Source organism: Tachypleus tridentatus, chromosome 9, assembly GCF_004210375.1.
Source record: "Tachypleus tridentatus isolate NWPU-2018 chromosome 9, ASM421037v1, whole genome shotgun sequence".
NCBI classification, from domain to species: domain Eukaryota; kingdom Metazoa; phylum Arthropoda; class Merostomata; order Xiphosura; family Limulidae; genus Tachypleus; species Tachypleus tridentatus.
This window is the reverse complement of record NC_134833.1, coordinates 134,600,325-134,616,695: the sequence shown is the minus strand read 5'-3', so window position 1 is coordinate 134,616,695 and position 16,371 is coordinate 134,600,325. Positions and strand designations below refer to the sequence as shown.

Genomic DNA, 16,371 nt, shown 5'->3' with positions numbered 1-16,371 from the left:
TGAGACCTTTTGTTGGGCATATCCTACCCTGTTTAAGACTTCTTTTTTGGTGTGTTCTTAAACTTTTGACCAGCTAGTATTTAGGCTAATTTCATAGCATTCACATTTTTCCTATTAAATGCTAAAAGGTTTTTTATTTTTATTTTCCCTTTTCTTATTTTCGTCTTTCGAAGCTCTATTCAAATAAGTGGTTGAGTCTAGTAATGCAAAATGCATATTTTTTCTTTATGCTCATTGGCCTTAAGATTTTGGCCAGCAGTGTATCTGAATACACAAATATTAAGTAATGTTTAATTTATCATTAACATTATTGGAATGTTTCTTAACACAAATGAATTAAGTACACAGAAGTAAGGATTAAATATATTTTTATTTTTATATTACATAACTTTTATATGTTAAGTAAATTAATTTTAAGTAACAGCTTGGTTATATTAAAATTGTTTTAGCATATACTGACATTCATTTTTGTAGTTATATTGTAGTTACATATAGTTAGTGTCATTTTCTATTCTATTGGAAGGGATGCTTTCAATATTCCATGCTTCAAGATTTTTGTCAAGGAAAGTTTCTGGTTTTTTTAGCACATTCTGTAGAAAGACTATTTTGAGGGAAGTTTGGGCATCTTTACTCTCACTTCTCATCATCATCTTTATAGTTTCAAAATTCTCTAGATGAAACTATTTGATTATTGGAGTCAAGGAAAGACATTGTTTTTATATTTCAATAATTTTGAATTGCTTGAACACTTGTAGGTTATTTGATTCTGTTCTTGAAACTCATCAATAACTCCATACAAAAACAGTAAAGAGAAAATGATACAAGTTTCTTCTGACTGCTGAAAAAGGATGAAATTTCTTGGAACTTCTAATGCTTATTCAGTAATCTGGACTGTTTCACCTGTGAGTTTCAAGTAACAACTCTTACTGTCTTCAGCCAAAGTTATAAATATTGCTTTTGCTGTACCTGTCCATAATTTCAAAGGTACGACCTTACCTGGTTAGCACATCAATAATCAGATTATTCTTAAGCAGGCCAAAATCTCTTTTGTTTTTAATTAAAAAAAAGAAGTTTTATAAGATTTTGCAAAAGCAAAAATGATTTTTTAATTGAAATATTGCTTTAGACGTGTCTGGTATCTTATCACCTTTCCTACAACAAAGCATAGATTATATATGCTTGATGCATTGAACCCATTAACAATCAGGACATGATTATTTGATTAATTCAGCTTCTGAAGTTCTCTTTTCAAAGTATTATTTTCTATTTAGTGGATGTTGAGTAGGAAACTTTCCATACAGTGAAACACAGATGCCAGTAATCAGTAACATAAGAAACTTTTATACTAATATAAGTGATTATGTTTATTTGTCAAAGTTCACTTTAGTATGAAGAACAGTGAGTTTGTGAAGAGAACATTTTAAGTTATGCTTCATTTCATTGCCCACTGATGGAATTTCATTTTCTGTGAAGAATGTGACTAGAAAGTTTGTAATAAGTGATCAAGAATGTATTTAACTCTTTTTTTTTTGTTTTCACTGTGTAAGTTGGGTCTGGATCTTCTGTCCAAATTTGAATAACAACTGTACTGACACTAGATTTCAAATATTGGTTGATTTCAAGCACTCAAATGAGCTACTTTACTGTCCATTTTCTCACTTTTGCAAGTTCCAGAGGAAGATGGATGGTTTTAGAAGTTTGCTGTATTTGTGTGGCTGCTTTAACAGTAACTGATTTCATGTTACTTGTGTTTCCTCCTGTAGTCAATATTTTTTGCATACATATTTTACATACTGATTTACCATTATCTATAAGATTCCCCCATTTTTATTGGAAACATTTTTAATTGTACTATGTTTGTAGTTTACAGTTCTCATCAATACTTCATACTGATGTTGTATTGCCCATCTCTGGTATGTGGCACACAGATCACTAAGAAAGGAAAGTTAATGTTGAAAGAACATGCTTAGTTTTCAATTTTTGTCAATCTTAAGGAATTAAGAATAGTTACAAAATCAAAACACGGTTGTCTTGATAATGTTGTCGATTTTATTCAATGAAACAAAAATAATGTTCAATAGTGGTTGAGGTTAAAATGCAGGCACAAACACTGAGAATGCCTCAAATAATTTTTTTATATATATTTCCCAAGTAAAAGCTAAGATTATGTTGTTTTCCAGTTGTATTCCCTTTCTGTGTTATTATGTATAAAAAAAAAAGTGATATATCTCACTAAAATTTATATCATTTAAAGTTTAAAATGTATAAATTGTTTTCATTTGCTACAAAAAATATATATGGTTGTTCTGTTGCTAACAGAGCATAGATTAAAGTCTCATTAGTTTTAAAAAATATATTTTTTATTTTAAATGAGTAGCAAGTTGTAGTTTCAGTTTTCTCAGTTAGTATGAACATCTTTGTGATGTATATTTCCAATCAAAACCTTTAACGTAATACATTTTAAACAATTAAAAACAAGTTACTTATAAAGTTTTAGAATCATTATTGTCAGTAGTTGCTGTGTTTTTGTTTTTAGTTGAAATTAGTTGAGCATATGGTTAGAAATGTCATTACCTTTTCATGTTCAAGTCACTAAATGCTATAAGAAAGTATCTACTTGATTTAAACAAGTACATTTTTAGAGTGTAACTTTGGTAACTTAAATATGCTAAGCATATACATTGAATTATTCATCTAACTCCAGAATGTTTACTGCATGAATTTAAAGTATACATGTTATCTTTTTCCAGTGAGTGAGTTGTATTTTTGACTATAAATCACATTGCTTGCGTCTTTCTCTCTGCTGATTATTTGTCTATACCACTTAGCTTTCAACAATTATAATTCTTCCCATCCTGCTATTCATCTTGTTTCACATGGTACATGTATTTCAACTATCATTTAGTTAATTTTGAATTATTTATCAGTTTTTTGCCTCAACTGTTTAATTTATACTTAATCCATTTCTTTTTTTAAAAAATATGCATTTTTCATACATGTGTAATAATCAGAGAACCACTTGAAACCCAGTTTATTTGTGTTGTGTGTATCTAATCAGGCTTTTGCTATAATTTTATTTATTCATTAATGGATGTTCCATGACATTAATATTGCTTATGGTTGGATCACAATTTTTGCAGGAATGGTGTGAGTCTGGGTGAAGCTTTCAACTGTGTTAGAATGGGACCTGGCTTTGCTTATTTTCCAGCTGTTAGCCTAGCTTTCAGTGAAAACTTGATTGCCAATTTTGGAGCTCGCCCATTCCGGTATCAAGTTCCTGGTTATCAGCCTTTACAAAGTGTACCAGAATTAGAAGTAATGAAGTGTCAACGACTCTTATGTTGGATGGAGAAAGTGGTTCTCCAGTTTTTAGAAAACAAGGTCACAGTCAGTTTTGGATATATTGAATTTTATTTAGTCCTATAATGTTTTCTTTGCTCTTATTAATTTATTTGGAATTCTGCCACACAGAGTATATGTAGACAAGATTTAAATGTTATAGTGAAAACAATTAGTTGTATAGTTGTAATGGAATATTTCTTTGAGATATCACTCTTTGAAATTCTCATAATATTAGTTTTTTGTACAGGGCTTGAAAAGCACAGGATGAGGAAATTTAAATATTTCTATGTGTTGTAAATTTACCCTTTATGTAAATTTTAGCTGAGAGTTGTAAAACATATACTAGTCTGCAAGTTGCTAGGTATATACAGCTTTTGTTTAGATCTGAACTTGTTTATTAAAGATGAAGAAGTAATCTTCTGTCTATTTTTAATGAGTTTACCTATTTTTTATTTTCAGTGCTAAAATTCTTTTTTCTGGATTATTTGTATAAATATTTGCACCTTAATATGATCAGCAGCATTTTCCTGTGATTATGTACCCACTCTTACTTGTGTAAAAAACACCATAGTCTCAATAATCTACCTGGAGTACTTGTTATCAACTTGTTTATGATACATTTTAGAAACTATGAAATGCAAATTCTAACCTTATTTTCACTTTTGTTTTTAACTTAACATGCTTCATTACTTTAATGCAGTTTGAAGTGTGATGTTAACAACGAACAGTGATTCTGTTATTTACAGTAATTTAATTTCCTTGTATAATTTATTTATTTGGTTATAACATTTACAGAATGTTATGTTATTGGACAGTACTGCTGTTGTCATGTGTGTTGCATCATTTATTGTACTGATTAAGTGAACTTTAATGCTGCAAACTACTACTGTTGTTTCTTTATATTTCATAACTGTTATACTACTGTATATCTATGTTGTATAAAATCATGCTGTGTACATGTTTTTGTGAATTTATTTTTTTCAGTTATTTACTTGTTAATCTTCTTTTTAGTTCTAGCAGGTTAAAAATCTTCATAACAGAAGTTAAAAATAGATTATTTCACTTCTGAAAGAAATATTTAAGTACTTTTTAAATAGAGCTATGGTGTAGCTAGGTTAAATGAAGTTTAACTTCAAAGCATTTAAATATGGAGCTATCAATATCAAATTAAATTAGATCTTAAATTGCTTAGTAAAATGAAAAGACATTGTACCCCAAAAGTGTAATTCAAACATTTAGCAAATGATGACTTAGCATCTATAATTCATTTTACATTTTTGTAATTAACTGGTGTATAGTCAGTCATCTACATGTATGTGCTATCATCCATTTGTAGTTTCATTTCTCTATTAATATTGTTCATGTTTTATGATTTTCAGTTGGATAGTGATGCTTCAGCTTTTCCACTCTCTGAGAAAAATGTACTTCTTGTTGCAGCACCAGTAATTAGAGAGCTCGGTCCGTTGTTGGTAAGATTTTGTGTACTTGTACATGTAAATATATGTGTTATTTGTTGCATTACTGTACTCAAGAACTTTAGTTATTTAAAGACTTCTAAGCTGAAAATATGTAAGGTTGTTAATCAGTGAGAGCCTTCTTTAATTTCAATATTATTGTCAGTGTGGATTTAAGGCTGTTTCACCACTGTCATGCAATAAAAAGTATGCAGCAGAAAAAGATTTCATCATAAACATGACTTGGTCTACTGTATTTAGTTTTGTGTAAAACAAATGACAAACAATTACAAACTGATTTTAATTTTATGTTTTAGAGGTATTTATTTCATAGATTAAAGAAATTTTGGAAGGAAAATATTGTTGATAAGATAAAGTGATAAGGAAAACATATTTATTAAAATGTTATATGAATTATGTAATATTGCTGTGCTATTCACTGTTTACTTTTTTATGTAGGTCTCACCATATGTAGTGGAGGCTTGTCTATTATCATTTATATATAGACTTGCTAAAAATGGACAAGACAAACTTTTTGCTCTTTTAGACATTTTGTGGACATTATTGGAGGTTAGAATTTCCTTATTATTTCAATTTATGTCAATAACTTGGCATAATTCATGTTTATACTCTATCTAAGTTTCACCATTTTAATTTTAAAAAGAAATATCTAATTTCTCTACTTCAGAATTTCCTAGTATCCAACATAGGCTACTGCAATTTCCAACTAATTAAAAACAAAAACCTGAATGTAATTAAAAATAATAGTCTAAAATATGAACCTTCTATCTTTTTATATACTGAAGTATCAATACACTTGTCAAACCAACCAGAGAAGCCTCTCCCTTTAATTGCTTTTATAGGATGTGTATATGGAAGGACATGAGGGGGCATAGAATTGAGATGGCAGTAAAAGGGGGTCAGTTGTTATTAAACACAAAAGAAAATGGCTAATTTGTTTTTAATTTTTTTAATTATCAAAAACTGGAATCACTTCAGACTCTGTACAGCTTTGTGGTGGTCTGTTGCAGTTTCAAACTACCATTAAACTCACCCTTTAGGTCTCACCTAATTGGACTTCCTTCTTTCAGTTCAATTTACATTGTATGACTGCCTGTCTTGTTGAAAGAAATAGTAATATTTTTATTTCAGTGGGAGTCATAATATAAGTATATTTAAAAATCCCTTTAAAGGTTAATTCTTAAATAGGGGACTGCTGGGGGGTATTGTTTTTTAATAGGGAATCCTCCACATGCATGCCACCCTGGAGGATCTGCCAGTTTTTTGTCTTTATAACTAACAAGTTTGTTTACTAATAAGCTTTACACAATTGGTGGGCATGGTTATGATGAATGGGAAGGTTAGATTCATCTGTTTATAAATCTTAAAACTCCATGATCATATTTCCTGCCATGAATTATTAATTGGTGAGAACTGATTGATTTGAATTGACCAGAATTGGTGCTTTGAACAGAAGCAGAATTTTTTTAAAAATTTATTTATAACTTACCTAGGAAAATGAATAGTTTTGGGACTTTTTTTTTCTGGTGTCTGATATAGTTTTATATTCTAAGTTCCATAGGTAAAACCTATGTGAATTTTTCTTTGGACACCAAAATTTGTGAGACTTCACAGGGCATTAGGAGAATGTAAAAATTAATTATGCAGTGAATACTACAAATCCTTGTTTTTACGTTAATATTTATTTTTTAATAACAAAGGTAAATATAAAAATTATGAGCTTCTTAGCTAAGCCCATCAGAATTCAATAAAATAAAACATTTAAAAGTACATTAGTTCAAGCTTACATTTTTTGTAAGTGGTAAGTCACTGTCCAGATTACTATTACAACTTCATCACATCATGTAAGAGAAATGTGAACAAGTCTACATGCTAATATTGAATGGTTGTGGATAGAAATAAAACGAGTTTTTTTCTTGTGTTTTGTAAGTCACACTAATTTGTAGGTGAAGTTAAAACTGTCTTTTTACTGAAAAGATATTTTGGTGAATTCTTGAAGATTTATGTCATATGCTTAACTGTTTAATATGTCTTGTTCTTAGTCAGGTTAAATAATATGAAAAATAGATTAGAGATTATTTACTTGACCATTTCTAATAGTTTTTAAAGCTGTAACTTCCTTTCTTTGTTTGATGTTTTTTGACTCTGCGTACAACTTTTCATATGTTTAACTAACAACATATTGTTTTAGAAGCTGCTAATTAGAGTAAGGTGGATTAAGTGAACTGTGAGGTTGCTAATAATTAGAAGTTTAAACTCACAATATAACAAAGTGAGAATGGGGAAAAAGAATTTTGAATGAAAAACCTTTAATGGTGTAATTCATAGTCTATATGCAGGTTAGCATGTACTCAGATTTATTTTTAAAAAATTAAAGTTTCTAAATAAAGCTAAGAATATGAAATTAGTATACATGAATATGTGACATTAAAATCTTTAAGTACACCAACATTCTAAAAGTGTAAGGTATGTCTTTGAGCACATAACTAATAAAAAAAATTCCTTTTAAAAATATATGTAATTGGTAAATGTAGCCACATATTTTGTTAAAAGCTTTGTAAAGTTAATTGAAAAATCAGGTTTAACTCTAAGCATTAATTGGTTACAGCCTGAAGAAATGGAGCAGTTTCTAGAGCACTTGTTTTATGCCCTTGTTTCTGCTTACCGATTTTCTCCAGTCAGTCTTGAGTTTAGTCAACAGAAGCAAGCCTTATCTCTAATATTAGCCATCCTTCATCATCAAACAACACGACAGTACCTTTTAGGATCTTCTTTATATCTTTTACAAAGTAGTTGTAGATTTAAACAGTTAGCAGTGTTAATGCTCATTATATGTATAGCTACTGAGCAATCTAAAAATATTTTTTTTTTCTAAGCCTAACGTTTATCATCTAACAGTTTAATGTTTCATGACAGTTTTTACTGTTGTCAGTTGTTCAACAATCTTGCAATGATTATGCCAAATTTTTATAGATCTGTTTCAACCAACACACCATTAAACCAACAATGAGTTACACAGACTTCTTTATATATATATTGAGGTCCAATTCATTATACTTGTTTCAACCAACACATCACTAAACAAACAAGTTACACATACCTTTCTATTTACTGAGGTTCAGTTCGTTATACTTGTTTCAACCAACACACCACTAAACCAAAAAAAGTTATACATACTTTTCTATTGACTGATGTTCAGTTCATTATACTTTGAAAGAACTTAAATGAAAGATCACCAGATGAATTAGATAAATCACAACGTAGTTATAAATCAGGTGAATTTGTAGACCAGAAGTGGAATAAAAAATTCAGTTTACTGTTTCTGAGTTAATTTCAAGATACTACTTTTTTGTTTGTTTGAGGTTTTTAACATGGTTTTTGAATAATTCACATGCAAATTTAACACAAAAACTCGTACTTGTATACCCAGAAAAAAATAGAATTAAACAGTATTATGTTCTAAGGTGAACTATTTTAGTGACATCAAGTGTTGGTATTCTTTTTTAAAACTTTTTTTGTTACTTTAGCTTTCCGTCCTTGGCTAAATCAACATATATGAAATGGAATTCTTCCGTTTGATCAGTTAACTAAATAGCTCACTTCCAGCAGTGATACTTTATGATATTTATGTAATCTTGTGATTGTAATACATGTTCAAAATAAACACTGATTATTATAAGGGTCTGAATATTTTCTTTTGAAGAACATGAACTGATTTTATTTTAAGATTGTTTAAAATTTTTGATATTTAAATATGTTTAATAGGATATTTTTTTCAGGAATATTATTTGATTTTTTTTGTAACAATTATGAGATAATTAACAACAGTATTATAATGATGTACACATAGGTAGGTAAACCAGGTAATAAATTTGATAGTGATGTTTTAATTACTTTGGTGTGATTGGTAAATGAAGGAATTTTGTTAGAATTAAGTTTGCCTAATAAAAGTAGAAGATGAAATAGTTATTTTAATAATAGTTATTATTAAACTCATATGAAATTGCTGAAAGGTGTTATTTTCATGGAATATAGCCTAATTGGTACTTTTTGTGCTTTATTTCTACATTTTCTTTAGTTTCATCAGAAATCATGTTTTTTATTTATTTCTACATGTTGAAGAAATCTCATTGTCAGTTTCCTTAACTAAAGTACATTTGACAAAATTAAACTTCCATTGATATTTGATACAAGACAACTTGATAACAGAATTCTAGAAGAAACTTTCTGTGGTGTACAGTTTAGCTTTACCGAACAAGTAAGTACTAAATAACTTAAGTAATACTTGTGAATATATATATATATATATATATATTATCAATATATATTTAATACTAAATTATCAATTAGTACTAAATAACTTAAGTAATTCTCATATATATTTTTAATATATGTTTTCTTCATCATCAGTAATTCCCAGACCTAAAATGGCCCACAGACAACTGTTGAAGGTCTTCATTATGATTGGTCTTTTGCCCATTCTTCAACTTCTGTTCTGTTCAGGTCTTTATTTCTCATACTTCTCTCTATTATTGTACACCAACAATCTTTTGGTCTTCTTCTGCATCTTCTTCCTTTTGCTTGTCTTGACAGTCTATTCTCCTTAATGTTTGGACATAACTGTAGTATCTCCATCTATACAATTTTAGCTTTTCTATGACTTATTGTTATCCACTTTTCTCTCTTAATGTCTCTTCACTTATATTATCAAATCACCCTTTCTTTCTCATGTTTCATAAACAATTACTCTCAGATTTCTCAATTTGAACTGAGTTTTTTTTAGTCATTTCCATGTTTAGCGTCCTCATGAAAAAAGTGAAAGAACCAAGGTATTGAAGAACTTAAGGCTTCATCTCAGCAGTTAAACATACTTCATTACATATTCTGTTCAATTTTCTAAAACCAACTCCTGATTTTTACCAATTTTGTCTTTACTTCCTTGCATATATCACTATCACCATAAACTATACCACCAAGATATGTAAAGATTTTCACATTCTCAGTTTCCTTTCCTTTCACAATGACCTGATCCAAATAATTTGTCTTTAATCTCACTGTCTTTGTCTTATCAGTTTTAATAGTAGCAGTTGTTTGTATTTTATGACAAACATAAAGCATCATAATATTTTAAGTATTTGAAAACAGTATTAATTAACTTCTGTTTGTATGATCATTTTTCATCATAACCTAATCCAAAACAATATTGAACAACAAAGGTAAGAGGATATCACATTGTCTAATTTTGTTTTTTTCAGTGATTCTGACACATCTTTCAGATTCTTCATATGGTATACTTATATCGTTAATTATTTTTTCACGGAATCCGTAGTCCTGAATTATGCACCATATTAATTTTCTATGTACGGAGTTGAAGACTTTTTAAAAGTAACAAATTCAACACCAGGAGTTTTTATCATTCTTATCATTGTTTAGTGATGTTTTTGAGGACAAAGATCTTGACAACTCATTCTGTATCAGCTCTAAAACCTGTTTGTTTGTAGTTTCTCAAGAAAGTTTCTGTGGCATCTATCATCATTTTCATCAAATCATACTCAAAACTTTTTCTGACATGGATAGTAATGTGGTTCCTCTCCAGTTTTCACAGAAAGACAAGTATTCTTGCTTAATTATTTTAACAATTATTCTCTTTTTTTTCCAGTCAGTGGGACATCTCTTTGATTCCCAGACAGACTTAATCAGGTCAATGTCTTGCAAATACAATCTTTCCTTTTGATGCTTTCAATATTTCTACAGTTACAGTATAACTTCCAGAACTTTAATCATTCTTATACCCCTTAACTGCCTCACAACTTCTCTATTTATGAATCTTGTGTTATTTAGATATAGAGGATCATTTCCATTCAGTATATCTTGATATTATCTTTGTCATTTTGTTATTTTTTTCAACATGCCCATGCTCAATTACATTGTTGGTATTTATTATTTCCTAACTGTTTTGTTAATTTACAGATCATTCTGTAATCTCTTCTATTAGCTGCATTTCCTGCTACTTCTCCTTTTTTGGTAATAATATCCACATTTGATTCTTCTGTGAGTACTTTGAACTTCTATTGCATTCCCTCTAAAAAGATCTTTAAAAACATTTCTTCTCTCTGTACCTGTGCAACTTCCCATTTTCATCACCAGTTAGTTTTTCTTGTCTGTTAATTTTAATCTCTGATTTACCAGAGATTCATTCCTTTTTTGATTTTCTATGATAACCAAAGATTTAACTTGTAATAGTTACACAAGTTAAATTCAATCTCATCTTTCCATAATTTCCTGTTCATCATTTATGATACTTTGTGTTAGAAACCTATTTTGTAAATCGAGCTGAAATACAGCTTTTACTTCTGTATTTTTTACCTTAACAGAATTAAAAGGTATAGCATTTATTTTGTACAGTTTAATATTTAATTTACACAACCAAATAGTAATTAGTATTTACTATGTCTGCACATGTGAAAGACCTGACATCATGCAAGATATATTTGTGTGATCTCTTTGATTTATAGTTAAACCAACAGTGCTTTTCCATGTTTCTTTCTGAATTTTGCAGTGCAAAAACAATGTACCACTAATAATCAAACCATTCACTTCACAACATTTCACAAGTCTAGGCCTGTTCTGAACCTACCAAGAGCAATCTCAGGATCAACATTCACCTCAAATTTAACATGTCCCATTAATACTTTAATATCTTGTTCTTGAATTGCCTAAAGTATACAATGTAGTTTAAGACAAAAATGGTTTTTTGCCACTTTTCTTGAGTCTTTTGTTGGAGCACAACAAATTAAAAATATGTCAACTAATTATCTTGTTTTTAATAAATTCATGTGGCATAAGATCTTGATAACTGTCCTAATTTATTAGTTATGTATAATATGTCCCTTGTGGAGCAGTGGTAAATTTACTGACTTACATTGCCAAAATTTGTGGTTCAATTCCTCAGTGTACAAAGTTTATGTAGATGATTGTGTAGCTTTGCATGATAAAAACAAAATTGTACAATATTGTGTATTATACTTTTGTTACTCTTCAGTTAAAATGTGATGAGTTGAATGTTTATTAATACAGATTTTCTGTACAACACTATCTATATAAGAGTAAAAATTAATGTACCAGTAAAAACTTTATATTAATATTTTCAGTCAACAACAGACGACATTGTGAACAGTGGTCCATTTAAGGATGTGTTTTTGAAGATTCAAGAACATTTGTCTGGTTAGTAGAAACAGAAGAATGAGTGTTTAATGTTACTGATATATAATGTTATATACAACACTTTTTGAAACTGTTTGGAAAGAAGGATATTATAAAAATTCAAAATAAATATAATAGAATTCAATGTAATTTATGATTTCAAGTTTCACATTGTTTGTGAAATGTAAAAATACTGGTATATAGTAGAATATTAAAATGTGCTTAACACTTAAGTCATTCATATTCATACTACTGTCAGTTCTCTGTGTTTTTGAAATAAAATTGTTTCGATGATAGTTTATAAAGAATACCTGTGAGTTTACTACCAACCTTAATTGGATAATAAATAAACTTCCAGGGTTATTAGCTAAGAGTGAGAAATGTTATAAAGTTCTATACCAACATTTCATACCACACTAATAAAAACTGAAAGCCTAAGCAATCTAATCACTGTAAAGTTGAATTCTCTATGTTAGCTTTATATTGTAAATCTTTTTTATATCCACTCTAATGATTTCTGTCTCATTCTGTATTGTATTAACTAACTTAAACTAATAAATATGTATTTGGTCCTGCATACTTTTACTTTTAAAGCACTTTTTAGAATGTTTGCTTGTTTTTGAGTACAAGTTAATAATACATGTGAGTGGCGTAAGTTAAATTAATGTTACACCATATTTATTGGTTCCATGCCTAGAGTGCTTATGTAGTTCCTTTACATTATCATTAACTGATATTAGTGTGGATTAGTATATATGTTTAAATTTAAATTAAGCAAGTTATGCTGTAAAGCTTTCATTTGTTTATTGAAATAAAATTGTTAAGTGCAACAGAAATTTTCAGAAGATTCTTACCTGAAATGACATGTTCACCAAAAGAATCAACTCAGTGTCTTCAAAACTCTTGTGGTAAATCATTCCATCGTGTGTTTCTAGGAGTAAGTGTAGGCATACCCATTGGTTTGTATTAGTTAATTGTCTAAACATAATTACAGATCAGTTATTTCATATATCTTTTATTAATTCTATACTGAATACCAATAAGTTTATATGTTTTGGCTTCCTGTATGCTGCTGTTTTCAGGGAATGATTGAGGAGAACTGTGTGTGGTGGTAGAACCTGGAATTCAATCATAGATTTTCTTTTTATAAAGAAAGACGTGTCATCTACTTACTTCCACTGTGACCCCATTGGACTTGAAAAAACTATTTGAATGGTTTTGAGAAGGGTACCGACATTTTACTGACTGTTGCATCAGGTTGACTGATGTGCAATGTGTTGGTTGGGTGCAGAAAGCTTCTTTTGCTTTTTATTCATATGTGTGTTTTTGGATTAAGTTATTTTAATATTATTAAATTTTATTCTATTTCCTTGTTTTCTAATATGTTAGGTCTGTTGAAAGTAATTGGCATAAGCCTTGTATTATTATTATACACCTGAAATCTACTTCTGCTTCTGGTGTCTGTTTAGCACAAGTGGTGGTGTTTCAGTTTTTTTTCATCTTAAATATTCCATGAAATATTTATAGCTGAGGTTCTAGAAGTGTGTTAGTTTTTTGTAGAAATTTATATTTTTATTTTGTGAATGCATATAATACAGTCACCTTGAAACAGAATGTTAAGGTGCTTATACCCCATTGATTTATATGTTACTAGGTTTGAATCCTAGGAAAAAGCTGGAACAAAAAAAAACATGATTATAAATGAAAGTTGCCATTACTTCAAGATTTCACTTTAATAATTTTCTGTCCTCAAGATTGATCTTCTGTTGTGGTATATGGCTCAGGTCTGCTACGTTTAGGCATTGGCTTGTTAATGTGCTGGTTTCTATGGAACCTTTGTTTTGTTCTTCTGACATTCTTCTTATTTGCCATTGAAATTTTTTCAATGTAGAAGGAAAGGAAAATTCACCCAACTCTTTAAATTTTTTGTCAGTAAATAAAATCTTACAATGAGGGATTTAACTTGCACAAGACAAAGAAGTGGACGTAGTGGCCTGAGAAGTTTCATGTGAAATTGAACACTGTTCACTTAAAGTAGGGGTTAAACCCCCCTATGGACCCAAACTTTTTATACAAATTCAGTTGCCACTTGTGAAGTTTCATAAAGATCCGTGATTGCATGAGAGATAATTTCACAAACAACAAATGGTCAAATGCAAATTTCTGATTGAACACTCGTTTAATACAGCAAGTTTTGTCAGAACTAGAGAAATACAAACTAATATCTAAGAAAGACCCAAACACCTGTTCATTCTTGCAAGGACATCTACAACACAGTTTGGTTCAACTTTAATATCACGGTGAATGTATAATGAGGCCAGACCATTCAATCGATATTCAGTGGTGGTATTTCTCAAATACGATTTGAGTCCTCTGAAAGTTGAAAACGAACGTTCCACTGAGCTCGTTGATACAGGCAGCGTGGCAAATACTTTCAACAGTAGAGATATGACTGGGAAGATTTCTGCATTGCACATATGCATCTATGACATTTTTTGGTCTGTTGTTCGCAAGTGATTTGTAAGAAACCCTAAGTTCACCTGCTGCAGCTACTGAAGTGCTGTCAATGTCAGCCTTGTATATATTGACCAACTCTTTAATTTGGTCACATTGTTGTGCTGTAGGTTCTGACCATTCTGTGGTAGATCCTGATGGTAGTAGACACATGAAGTTTGTAAGGAGAGTTTTGTGACTGGACAGACGGTCACATATTTGTGAAAGAAAGTGATCAACAAATGGTACAAATATAACAATACGAAAGTACTCTTCAGGACTAGTGGTTTGTGGGTTAGCACGGTACATCTGTCTTTTTGCCTGCCTTGACATTGTAATGTCAATTTGAAACTCACTACACAGAGTTTGAGCTTCACAGAAAATGTTGTTAAATTCATACACAGTATTTTTTCTGAGTGAATGGATTAAATATTCCACTATTTCTGTGTGATGCCATGGATGGTAGTTAGACATGGTTTGAAGGGTAATAAAGCATAAAAATGTAATTATAAATAGACATATATTGTTACAAGCTTAAACTACTTAGGATAAATTAATGTAGTTTTTTGTTACAATTTGAAGTCATTCTAGAAAGAAAGAAAATGCTAATTTATAGTTGTTGTTTTTTTATGATGGTGGCTATGAGATTAGTCAAATTGACTGACCTTGTGCAGAGTCAGGATAGAGAAAATAACAGATAAAATTAAAGTGTTACTGAAAAAGGTTTGAAATATATTTAGGAGGTTTTAGGGATTACGCAAAGGAAATTCGAGGTTTTTGAGATGAGGAAAAATATTATTAACCTTAGCATGAAAATTACTTTGCACATGGCCTATTCAAAACAAATACTCAATATATTCATGGTCAAATCTTTATTTCAGTTTATTAAGAGTACTTTACTAACAAATATATTTTTTTTGTATGTGAAAGACATAATGATAACTAAACTGAAAGACTTCCAAATTTTGTGAATATATACACATTGTATTGAAAGTTTGAAGTATTAAGGCTATTAATACTTTAATTAAGTACAAAGAGGTTGTGTAGTCCATCAGATTGACTGAGTCTGTGTTGAGAGAGATAAAGGAATCTTTATTTAAATAGCATGTAATTTTTCTCACAACCGTGTTTTGGAAACTATGATATTTAGTAACTAAAAAAAGAAGTAAGATATGTGAATAAATTAATGTTAAAAAAAAAGGAATAACTATAGTCTGTGTTCTATCTGTTTTTGCAAGTAAAATACTAAAAAATTTGATATTTTGACAAATAGCTTCTGCAGGTATTTGTATCAATTTTTTGTAGAACTGGAAAAGTTACAGTTGGATATTTTGGATCTACTGTTGGACTCTCAGAACATAAATCAGGTACAGAACTTAACTTTCTTACCACATTATAAGTAATATGATACATTTGATGTTTTTCAGAAGGTATTCTTAAGCAGTAATTATTTTTATTTAATATATAATTGCTTGTCTGAAATTTGCTGTTAATTTTACAGTAAGTACCTGCAAAGAAAGGAAATACATTTAGAAAGAAATATGAATAAGAGCATGACTTACTGTGATTTTCCAAATATAAGATGCTCCCAAGTATATAGTACATGTATTAGTCATCATGAACAAAAATGTCAAATTTGCATTATCCCCATAAATGATCTAAACTTAGTCTTTTGCAATACTGTGTTCAAAATAACGTTTTCGTGATGAGAATGTTAGTGTCTTTATAATCTAATTTTGCATTTGTCTTTTCATTCATGAATGGCAAATAAACATTGCCAAAATTTTAGAATATTTGTAACCTTCAGGGGTGTAGATCCTGGGGGGATGGGGGATTCATTCCCCCTTCATTTTAGGTG

General features: G+C 29.6%; 1 protein-coding gene across 6 annotated transcripts in view; it reads left to right on the top strand.

Annotated features, from left to right (window-relative positions):
• LOC143226430 (E3 ubiquitin-protein ligase RNF123-like) overlaps positions 1 to 16,371 on the top strand; it is a 121,760-nt gene that overhangs the window by 51,564 nt on the left and 53,825 nt on the right. For all 6 annotated transcript variants that reach the window (XM_076457372.1, XM_076457376.1, XM_076457375.1 and 3 more), the window contains 7 exons: positions 3,141 to 3,381; positions 4,722 to 4,811; positions 5,256 to 5,366; positions 7,426 to 7,594; positions 8,975 to 9,075; positions 11,969 to 12,041; positions 15,819 to 15,880. In XM_076457372.1, coding sequence (XP_076313487.1) covers positions 3,141 to 3,381; positions 4,722 to 4,811; positions 5,256 to 5,366; positions 7,426 to 7,594; positions 8,975 to 9,075; positions 11,969 to 12,041; positions 15,819 to 15,880 — 847 coding nt within the window. The remainder of the gene's footprint in view (positions 1 to 3,140; positions 3,382 to 4,721; positions 4,812 to 5,255; positions 5,367 to 7,425; positions 7,595 to 8,974; positions 9,076 to 11,968; positions 12,042 to 15,818; positions 15,881 to 16,371) is intronic.